The 10,047-nt window shown below is 47.1% G+C and overlaps 3 protein-coding genes across 4 annotated transcripts in view; 2 read left to right on the top strand and 1 right to left on the bottom strand.

Moving 5' to 3' along the window:
- The first annotated feature begins 1,461 nt into the window (after positions 1-1,461).
- LOC123143553 (Golgi SNAP receptor complex member 1-2) lies at positions 1,462-3,564 on the top strand. 2 transcript variants are annotated; one of them, XM_044562501.1, is made up of 5 exons: positions 1,462-1,991; positions 2,099-2,210; positions 2,298-2,369; positions 2,834-2,963; positions 3,081-3,564. In XM_044562501.1, the coding sequence occupies exons 1-4, from the start codon at positions 1,620-1,622 to the stop codon at positions 2,932-2,934; spliced, it is 657 nt and encodes a 218-aa protein (XP_044418436.1). In that variant the 5' UTR covers positions 1,462-1,619; the 3' UTR covers positions 2,935-2,963; positions 3,081-3,564. The 2 variants fall into 2 exon arrangements, with proteins under 2 accessions (XP_044418436.1, XP_044418435.1); XM_044562500.1 differs by having other exon boundaries at positions 1,466-1,991; positions 2,099-2,188.
- An 82-nt stretch (positions 3,565-3,646) lies between these two features.
- LOC123143552 (phosphatidate cytidylyltransferase 4, chloroplastic) lies at positions 3,647-7,642 on the bottom strand. The gene is made up of 6 exons (XM_044562499.1): positions 7,104-7,642; positions 6,202-6,392; positions 5,806-5,930; positions 5,158-5,291; positions 4,497-4,612; positions 3,647-4,154 (listed from the first exon to the last, which is right to left on the bottom strand). Exons 1-6 carry the CDS (start codon positions 7,550-7,552, stop codon positions 4,063-4,065), a joined length of 1,107 nt encoding a protein of 368 aa, XP_044418434.1. The 5' UTR covers positions 7,553-7,642; the 3' UTR covers positions 3,647-4,062.
- A 2,035-nt stretch (positions 7,643-9,677) lies between these two features.
- Positions 9,678-10,047, top strand: part of LOC123143551 (ER membrane protein complex subunit 2-A) — a 4,643-nt gene continuing 4,273 nt past the window's right edge. Inside the window, exon 1 of the mRNA XM_044562498.1 lies at positions 9,678-10,029. Coding sequence (XP_044418433.1) covers positions 9,822-10,029 — 208 coding nt within the window. The 5' untranslated portion in view covers positions 9,678-9,821. The remainder of the gene's footprint in view (positions 10,030-10,047) is intronic.

Genomic DNA, 10,047 nt, shown 5'->3' with positions numbered 1-10,047 from the left:
CCTTCCTCCAGGTGGAATCCTACTAGGACTTGGAGTCCTAGTAGGACTCCCTTCTCCTGGCGCGCCCTACAGGGGCCGGCCGGCCTCCGCCTCCCCTCCTTTATATACGGGGGCAGGGGACACCCTAGAACACACAAGTTTCTCTTAACCGTGTGCGGTGCCCCCCTTCACAGTTACACACCTCGGTCATATCGCCGTAGTACTTAGGCCTGCGCCGGTAACTTCATCATCACCGTCGCCACGCCGTCGTGCTGACGGAACTCTCCCTCGGCCTCAACTGGATCAAGAGCTCGAGGGACGTCATCGAGCTGAACGTGTGCTGAATGCGGAGGTGCCGTACGTTCGGTACTTGGATCGGTTGGATCGCGAAGCCGTTCGACTACATCAACCGCGTTACTTAACGCTTCCGCTTTCGGTCTACAAGGGTACGTGGACACACTCTCCCCGCTCGTTGCTATGCTTCTCCTAAATAGATGTTGCGTGATCGTAGGAAATTTTTTGAAATACTATGTTCCCCAACATCTAGCTCTTCCATCGCCATAAGTCGCAGGTGACCTATGTAGCAAACAGAAAAAATTACAACTTTTAAACTAGCAAGAACCATAATAAATAAACACTCACATTTAACTTATGGAGCAACATTACTTCAGAGAGCAAACATATGAACTAGACGTGAATCATACAAAGTGCTAGGCGTCGACAGGGATTTGGGAACTAGGGATTTGGCGACGGGAGCGAGGCAAGAGCTGGTCTGGTCGGGCGAGGGGGAGCTGGCTTGGTTTGACTGAACCAATGCGTGTTTCTGATCTATGGCACATTTGCAAAGAACCCCCTGCAACTCGTGTGAATTCAAAGCCATAAACATATTGGACGGCCAAAGCCACGCTGTCCAAGTGGACCAAGCCCACATGTCTTTTTTGCATGGTAATACATGTCTCATTAGTAAAATAAAGATCCAGTTACAAGCCAAGTAAATATCGACATTACGTGACTGAAAAGATAGGATAATCCTATGCAAAAAACCAGCGCGTGTCCCTCTCCACTAAGAAAAAGGAGACATATCACCTCTTCACCTGAGCTCATCGCAACTCCACCGCTGATCAGCAGCTTTACGGACCTCCAAAGTAGTTTGTTTGAAGCAAAACCATTGTCGTTGAAAGAATCAGACCAGGCAACGTGTCCCCGGACACGCCATCGAACTCCAGAACTGACACCCCCGCACGACTACAACGTCGGAGGAGGAAACCAGAACTGTCAGCCTCCATTCACAAACCCAGCACAAGATCTGCCATCTTTCAGCTGTCACTTACGTAGACAATCATATAAAAAACCGTATATGAGCGACCGTACACTTCCGTGGCCGTATTTAGGGCACTTCGAAGGGCGGTGAACAAAGTGATGCCCGCAAAAAAAAAAGAGATTAGTGATGAATATTTCTCTAAAAAAACAGGCCAGATTTGCCAAGCGCCCGGTCTCCGCTCTCCACGTAACCCTTCTCCCCTCCAACCTCCGCGTCGTCGCAAACCCAAATCCTCCCCCCACTCCAGCCCCCCTCATCAGATCACGCGAGCAGGGGGCACCGGAACCGGATCGGGCGCGGCGGAGGAGGGGGTACGGCGATGATGCACGGCGTGGGGCCGTCGGACGACGCGGCGGCGGCGGCGGCGCTGGAGCTGCAGGAGTCCGGGTGGGAGGAACTGCGGCGGGAGGCGCGGAAGCTGGAGGGGGACCTGGACGTGAAGCTCTCCTCGTACGCGCGCCTCGCCGCGCGCTCCTCCTCCGCCTCCGCCTCGGCCTCGGCCTCGGCGGCCTCCCCCACCGCCGACCGCTCCTCCTGGAAGTCCACGGAGCTCGAGATCCAGGCGCTGCTCGACAAGCTGCAGGACGTCAACGACGCCATGAGCCGCTGCGCCGCCCCCGCTGCCCCCGCCACCGCCTCCGTCTCCCAGAAGCTCGCGCGCCACCGCGACATCCTGCACGAGTTCACGCAGGTCCCCCTCCTCCTCCTCCTCCCCCGCCGCCTCTCCTCTCTGCCCCGCTGCTCCCCTCGCTGAAATGGTTGGTTGGTTGGCTGATCCGATCCGATCGATCGGAACAGGAGTTCAGGAGGACGCGGGGGAACCTGAGCTCCATGAGGGAGCACGCCGACCTGCTCAGCTCCGTGCGCGGCGACATCACCGAGTCCAAGGTTTCGTGTCGCCTCTCTCCGGGTCTCTACTTCTCATCAGAAGTGTTGTTGCAGTGCGTATGCCCCTGTTGTGTCGTCTCAGTCTGACCACCGGAAATACTCTCTCTAGGCTACCGGCGGCATGTCGCCGAGGGTGCATTTGCTCCGGGAGAGGGCTTCCATTCACGGCAGCGTCAACCAGGTATGGTTCCAGTAGTTGAGTTAGACCAAAAGGATATCTACAGTATAATTCTGTTCAATTACATGCCAGTTGCTTAGTAGCGTTGCACACTTGCACAAGAAGGATCCCCATCTAGTAGACTTGTGACGTTCATCATTAGATCTTGTCCATTCTGCATTCTCTGATCTAATGCACAAAATCATTAATATCCGTGAGTGGTGTCCAATGTGATGTGCAACTTGGGGCAGTGTGTTAGGAAGGACACAGCAATAGGAAGAACAGGGTGTTAGGAACACTTACAAGTTACAACCATGTTTTCTGTACTAATAACAGTGTGAACATTGAACGATGATTTGAGTGGAGAAGAGAGAAAACAAGTATAATTTTGTGCAGCGAAACTTTGTCACTGTCAATATGTGTATGTCTCTTTGTGATAAACTCTAGCTCATGAGGCACTAAGTTCCTCTTTTTTACCCAAATTCCAGATAGACGAGGTAATTGGGCAAGCTCAAAGCACGAGAGCAGCCCTATCCAATCAGAGGGCCTTGTTTGGAGATGTTCAGGGAAAAGTCAAGCAGTTGGGTGAAAAATTCCCTGTGGTCCGTGGCCTCCTTGGTAATCTATCGATCCCCCATTCTCACATTGGACAGTCTTTCAGCGGTCATCATATATCCTCGATGTTATTTATCCAATGCCAACACTCTTAACTATTGAACACATTCTTGTTTGCAGGTGCCATCAAGAGGAAGAAATCAAAGGACACAATCATTCTTTCAGCAGTAATCGCGGCCTGCACCATCTTTTTGATCATCTACTGGCTCTCAAAATGATCGGTCCGTTGTTGGGAAAGCTCGCGACGGGGACTTCCTTTCTCACCACAGAATTACTGACAAGTGACAGCAGATGGCACGATAAAAGACTGGTGATTATTATCCATTTCGTAGGGCTAGTACGAGGGAATGGGAGATCCCGTCGTGTTTAGCTCTCACTGTGCTGCCCTCGACATATCTTGTTTTTGGAGATCTCCCTTGTCATTTATACCTTAGATCAATTTTGTTTGGTGAATTGAGATGTTGCTTGTTCGAGTAAATACGATGACACACTTCTGACACTTCCATCTTACAATGGGAATTGAGCTGTTGCTTGTACAACTTTGTTCCATGGAACAAATGTAACTGTGTTCCATGTTACAATGGGAGTTGAGCTGTTGCTTGCACTTTGTTTGCAAATTCATTTCCATGTGCTAAAGATTAAAATGTCAATCTCAACATACACTCACTCTGTCACTCAGGTAGTAGTTGCCAAAGAGGCCCTGTGGGGGGCATGCAAAAAAGTTTGGGGATCAACAAGTACCAGGATCCCATAAACAACCTTAATACACATCTTAAGATATGTAGTAGCTTGTAGTCAATCACCCGCGTTCCCTTTTTACTCTACAAAAATAAAAGAAAAAACTATGTACACCAAAGTGACAAGTTTTCACCATTTTGGCGCCGAAGAAGAAACAGCTCGATCCTGTATGAAGAAGAAACACCGCTTAGTTAGCAGCCACATCCTATGATCTTATCCCACTTTACAGCCAGCCACCGAATTCTCATATTGTGCAGCCAAGGGAGCTGATCCTGGCCATCTCATCAAGGCCCCAACACGACGTTACATTGGGTGACAATGTCGTTGAAGGTACAAGGAGACCGATTTTCCTCGCTGCGGTAAATCAGACTCCATACAGGGGTAGAGCTACTCGGACGAAGGAGTAACAAAGCGCCCCTGTGAAGACATAGCTGTCGACCCGGTCAAGAATACCACCTGCATTGCAGCTTTGTGTTATGTTCGTGAAAAAGCAATGACGCGATGAAGTATAAGATGTGAGACTCGGAATGTAAATAAATCACGGCCCCTTCATGTACAAGGACAAAGCCGATGGAAACAAGATGTCTAACTTTGGAAAGTATGGTAGTAACTGTTAGAAAAAAAGGTCGATACCAAAGTATGAATGAAATAAATAAAATTGCATGGAGTAATGCTGCAGAAAAATTGACATGACAAAACATGAGATTATGAGCCCGACTCTAAGATGGTCTCACGTCTCGACACATGACTCTGAGCAGTAGATGAATATATAACAAGAACAGAGCTAACAATGTTTACCATGGCCAGGAATGAGCGACCCAGAGTCCTTCACACCAGCATCACGCTTAATAAGAGATTCAATGAGATCCCCGAATAATGAACCCAGAAAGATCAGGATCCCATAAGCAGTAGCACTGACATCGATCAATTAAATAATTAGGCAAGGAAGCAAAGTTCTATGCAAATATATGTCATTCAAGATTCAAGATACAATGTTTATTTGAGTTCTGAAGGACGTTAGGAACAGCCTTGTTAAATATTTGAAGTAAGTTAATACTGTGCAGATGGAGTTACAAAAATATAAAGAAAAGAACACTGCCCCTACTCCTGACAGATACCAAACTGACTTTTTGAGAAACTCTAATTGTTCGAAATCCATATCAATATCAGTTTTTCCATCTAAACTTTATCGAGAGGCATATATTCCTTTGCAACAAGATAACATGTAATGAGTCATGAGTTCCCATGGAGTTATTAGAAAAAATCCTGGCAGTTGTGTATTTCTTGTTGATATATTGAAAACTAATGCGTTATGTTGGTAAAATTTTTGTTCACCCTAAAACCTAAAATTTGATGGTTTATTGCGTTCAAGTAACCAAATTTCAAGAATTCAGTAAAGAAAAATAATGTTTCGGAACTAGGACAATAACAATAGAAAGGTGTCAGAAGTTAGCAATACCTCAACAGCGATCTTGGCCAGCGAAAGAGAGTCGACAAAAGCACAGTGGTAAGCACACAGCCAGTCAGACCGGCTAAAGCACCCTCCAGGGTCTTCTTAGGGCTTATGTTAGTCAAAGGAGTACGTCCAAATGCCTGAAACGGAAAGTGGATAACACGATGACATGATTTACTTTCTTTCAAATACACGACTGTCCAAATAAATCACTTGTCTGCAAAAATTCAGACAAGTTGAATGCTTTTTCATTCAATCAACAAACATACATGGCAGGGCAATCGTATGCGTGTCTACAAATTTATAGTAGTTACTTTGGCAGGGAAAAACAATAAACTAGAAGTTCATCTGTGATCTGACACACTTTTTTTTATCAGTGCGGTTGTGTCACATCAATGGCAATCTTAACAGGTTGCCCAACAGTAGTTACACCATAAGCTGGATAGCTCCTAACTTCTGACAGGCTTCTGTAGGAGTCTCTTGATGTACACTATATTGTTCAAAACGAGTAAAAAAAAATATAGTGACCCACAGAACTATAGGCAAGTTGTTTCCAGATAAATTAAAACAAACTAAAAAAGGCCGTGTTTTACAGTAACATGACAAAGTCAAATGGGGTCAATCAAAATAGAAGAGAATTAGGAAAGAGCATACCCTTCCACATAGGAAAGCTGATGTATCAGCAGCAATAATGCTAGTAATAGATATCAAGGTTGCTACAAGTCCAACTGTCCAGTGAGCTTGCCCACCAAGAAGTATTGGCCAGTTATGTGCTATACCTGTCAAAGAACACTGGTTATAACTTTTAACATATAACAATAATATATTAACTCACCAAGAACAGAAAAACATCATAATTACTTGCACTGGTAACTGGTAAGCACTTACAAAATGCACTTTCTTATGAACCCTTAAATCAATTAAAACTATACATAAAATTAATCTCTTATAAACAAACTGTCTCTACCAATACTGCAAATCAAACAGAAAGATGAATCGCTAGAGAAAGGTGACAAGCAAAGAAGTACAAAGAGAATTTGATCGACATACTTGTATTTAAGGCAGGAGCTGCTAGTCCGCAACGGAGCTTAACCCAGAAAGAAGGAAGATAGCCACAATAAAATAAACCAAAAACTGAACTAGTTAGCTGAGCGAAACGGGGGTTTCCTCTTTGCAACACCAAAGATATTGCAATAATAAATGCCGATAACGTCAGGGGAACATCCATGCGGCCATAGCACCTACGCAAATATACAGGAGAAACATCAGAACTCGAAGCTGTAGTCATATTAACAGGAACTGACAACCAAATGTAGCAATCCTTCCTTCTTAAGCAACCCCTCCCCACCCACATTACATGCGCACACAAAGAAAAACATACAGCGTAAATTATGATCATCTAAAAAAATGTCACGAAGCTCTGATCTAGTAAAAAATGCTACGAAGTTCAGGAGCTGAAGCAATCAAGCAACATCTGTAAGCTGATACCTCGAAAGTATACAGAAATGCACTGATACTTAAAAGTTCTTCAGACTCAAGAAATTGAGTGATAAGATGGGGAATTCGGTGATAAGATGGGGAATTCGGTGATCAGATGGTAATCCGTGAGGCCTAATTCGCATCGTGTCTAATGACCCCATGATCAAGATGGTAAGTATTTGCTTGCTAAAGCTAAAAGTTACAGACTGAAAAGTTCCAAAGTCGACATTTGAGTTAATTGCTAGTACCTTCTTGCCTCTACCTCAAGAATTCCCAACAAAATTAAAGAGTGAGTCAGCCAAGGCAATTTTATGCTGGCACTATGACCTGTTGACCACAACGACGTGAGCATAGCTAGCCCATTTATACCAAAAATTGTGACTAAATACCACATAAATTACAGTAGCCACAGCGAGGTTCTAGCTTATTCTGACACTAGAGCAGAGCAGACAACAAATGCGGGGCTCCCTTACAGCGTAAGGATGGGCATGAGGGCGCAGATGGCGGAGCAGACGCGGGACACGTAGCGCGGTGGCGGGGTGCTGCCGCCGCTGGCGGTGCCACGGACGAGCCCGAAGTACTCGCGGGCACCGGCGAGGACGACGGCGGTCATGGCGGCGGTGAACACCCAGCCGCCGGCGACCACGACGCCGCCCGCGCCGACCCCGATGGCGATGCCCACGAGCACCCTCCGCTGCAGCTGCCGGGCCTTGTCGCTCTTCTCGGCGGCCTCCTCCGCGCGGCCTTCGCCGGCGGAGGCGACGGCGAGGAGCGGGAAGCGGTGTCGGAGGCGGAGCGGCGGTGGGGTGGGGAGGAGGAGGCGGAGGCGGAGAGTGGGCTGGGGCCGTGCGGCGGAGTGGAGGACGAGAGGAGGGTGGAGGCGGGTGGCCGTCACCGTCACCGCCGCCGCCGCCGCCGCCATGGGAGATGGGTGGGGGTCAGGTCGGGCGGAGAGTTCGATGCGAGCAAGGAATTTTCGCTACCGTTGATTTTTGGCCAGAGCTGTAGTAGACATCGAAAATTTGTACCTGTACTAGTAGTACATACACCATGCCAAAAGGAAAACAATACTCACCTGGCATGTATCAACTGGTACCGAAGAAAATGTACCACGTTACTCTAATCGAAATTTCAAAACTGTAAGTTTAAAAGGTGGATTACAACCTATAAAAACAGAAATAATGGTATGACAAAAATACAGAATATGACGCTCACCTGGCATCGGCCCGAAAATGCATGCTTGAGGAAGAACTGCGAGACGGTAGAAGGACGGAAAGAAAGAAAAAGGAGGGAAGGACCACTGAACGTCGACAATGTCGACACTTGACACTCTCGAGGGTTTACCAATGATGAACAACATAAACATTCTTAAGAGTAATTTTTTAATAAAAATGTTGATGCCTCTCCTCACTGCTGGTGGTGGTTGGACGATTTGAAGAAATAAAATTTGGTTGGGCAATTGTCAACGTGTGGTATTTACATAGTTGACAATGAAAAAGACGAAACACAGCAGGAGAAGAAATAACAGAGCAGGTGAATTGCAGACAAAAAAAAAGCATGGGGAGCCCGAAGAGCCGGGTCATCTCACGTCCTCTAATGCTTTAGTATCAACACCTAAAAAGAGAAATTCAACCTAGTGGGTGGTTCTTAAAAAAACACTAGCGGGTAGTTTGAAATCTTTCAGACCATTTAGGGCATGTTTGAGTTAAGCTCATGGATCATCTTATAATTCAGTTTTTTTTATATGGTCATGGTGCATCGAATACCCAACGTCTCAATGGATAATTTTTGGCCAATGAACGTTCACAAGATCCTGAAAAATTCGCACATCCTTTGGTGAAAAAAGCGGACGTCTCTCTGTTAAGAGCACATATCGGTTAGCGATTGCAGACCATGGTGAGTTGTTTGCATGGGATGCATCGGGCAGCCATCTTGAAGGAGATTGTTCGATTGGAACTGTATTTGGCAATCCTCTATACCTCAAAATATGAATATCGTGGCCTGGACGACAGCGACAGATGTGTTGGCTATCTCGACATGCAAAGATTATCGCCATCTGGCTACCTCAGGCACTTGCTTGTTATGCGGTGTAGAGGAAGAGAATAATTTCAGTCGTTGGTTTCTTGTAGCCATGCTAGGAACTTTTGGAAACACGTGCGCGCTGTTTGGTTCTTGCTTGAGAACGATCATCTGATAGATAATGGAAAGGAATGACTCATCGACGTGTTGCTTCAGTGCTCTGAAGTTATAGAGGTTAGACTTATTATGTTGATATGCCACACATGAAACCTCTGTATTGATCTGATCTATGACAGAGATGTATCCCCCGCTGATGCACGATGGAATTTTTACAGAACTACATAAAACGCGTTGGTCTCTCATGCACATTCAGCAAGGAAGAAGTTTTGAAGGAACAAAATGCATGCTTTTGATAATGAGGTTGTGTCGATGGTGAAAGAACCTATTGAAGGCTTTCTTTTAGAGTCAGACGACTCAACTGCGGTAGTTATGATCTCGAGAAGGCATGCTGGGACGATACGGTTTGCGGCTTATCGGTTTGTGTTCAATTGCAGCGATGCTTTGAAAGTGGAGTACATGCATTAATGCAAGGGATGACTCTTGCCATCCAAGATACAACCCTTTTGGTCATTGTGCAATCGAACTTTTCAGAGTCTCTCTTCATCTTATCAGGTGGTGGATTGGCTCGTTCTATGGGCATCTTGCAGCGGAGAACAGATCATTGATGGATGATAGAGAGTTTACTTGGCAAAAGATTAGGAGGGAACAAAATAGAGTGGCCGGTCCAGACATACTAAGTGTACTACCGCAGTGTGCACCAAGGACCTCTGTGTATTGATGAATTCTTACCTCACGATCATAACTCTATAATTTTAGAATAAAGCTCCGCATGCCTCTGAAAAAACCAACATGAAAACAAAAAGTAAATGCAAATCGTAAAATTTTGCAGGGGTTCAAAGTCCAAATCTTGCCAACAGGGGGTGCTTGAAAAACCACCCCAATAAGGGAAACAAACTGAAATAACGAACCGGCTCCGGGGCAGCACGGAAGCGGAAAGAAACAGAGAGCCCCCAATCCCAATCCCAACCCCTCCGGTCCGGTCCATCCAGTCCAGTCTAGTCTCCACCCCCGCCGGCCGAGTCAACCGACGCCCGGACCCCCCTCGTCTCGTCATGGCGGCCGCGACGGCGACGGCGACGGCGGCGGACGATGAGGCGCGCCTGCTGCGGCTGGAGGAGCAGGCGGAGCACGGCGGCGGCGGCGCCTGGGAGTACCTCTCCCTCGCCCGCAGGCTCCGCGCGCGCCGCCCCGCCCCCGTCCTCCGCCTCGGCCTCTCCCTCCTCAACGACGCCTCCGCCCGCTCCCGCCTCGCCTCCGAGCGTACGTCACGCCCCTCCT

The sequence above is a fragment of the Triticum aestivum genome, chromosome 6D, assembly GCF_018294505.1.
Source record: "Triticum aestivum cultivar Chinese Spring chromosome 6D, IWGSC CS RefSeq v2.1, whole genome shotgun sequence".
Classification (NCBI taxonomy): Eukaryota; Viridiplantae; Streptophyta; class Magnoliopsida; order Poales; family Poaceae; genus Triticum; species Triticum aestivum.
This window is presented reverse-complemented; position numbering and strand designations above follow the sequence as displayed.

Coding starts and splice junctions, on each gene's coding strand:
- LOC123143553 (XM_044562500.1), top strand. CDS start 1,620: ATGATGCACGGCGTGGGGCCGTCGGACGACGCGGCGGCGGCGGCGGCG. Junction 1,992..2,098: donor TCCTGCACGAGTTCACGCAG/GTCCCCCTCCTC, acceptor CGATCGGAACAG/GAGTTCAGGAGGACGCGGGG. Junction 2,189..2,297: donor GCGACATCACCGAGTCCAAG/GTTTCGTGTCGC, acceptor TACTCTCTCTAG/GCTACCGGCGGCATGTCGCC.
- LOC123143552 (XM_044562499.1), bottom strand. CDS start 7,552: ATGGCGGCGGCGGCGGCGGCGGTGACGGTGACGGCCACCCGCCTCCAC. Junction 6,393..7,103: donor CTCATGCCCATCCTTACGCT/GTAAGGGAGCCC, acceptor ATATTTGCGTAG/GTGCTATGGCCGCATGGATG. Junction 4,613..5,157: donor TGGCCAAGATCGCTGTTGAG/GTATTGCTAACT, acceptor GATCGATGTCAG/TGCTACTGCTTATGGGATCC.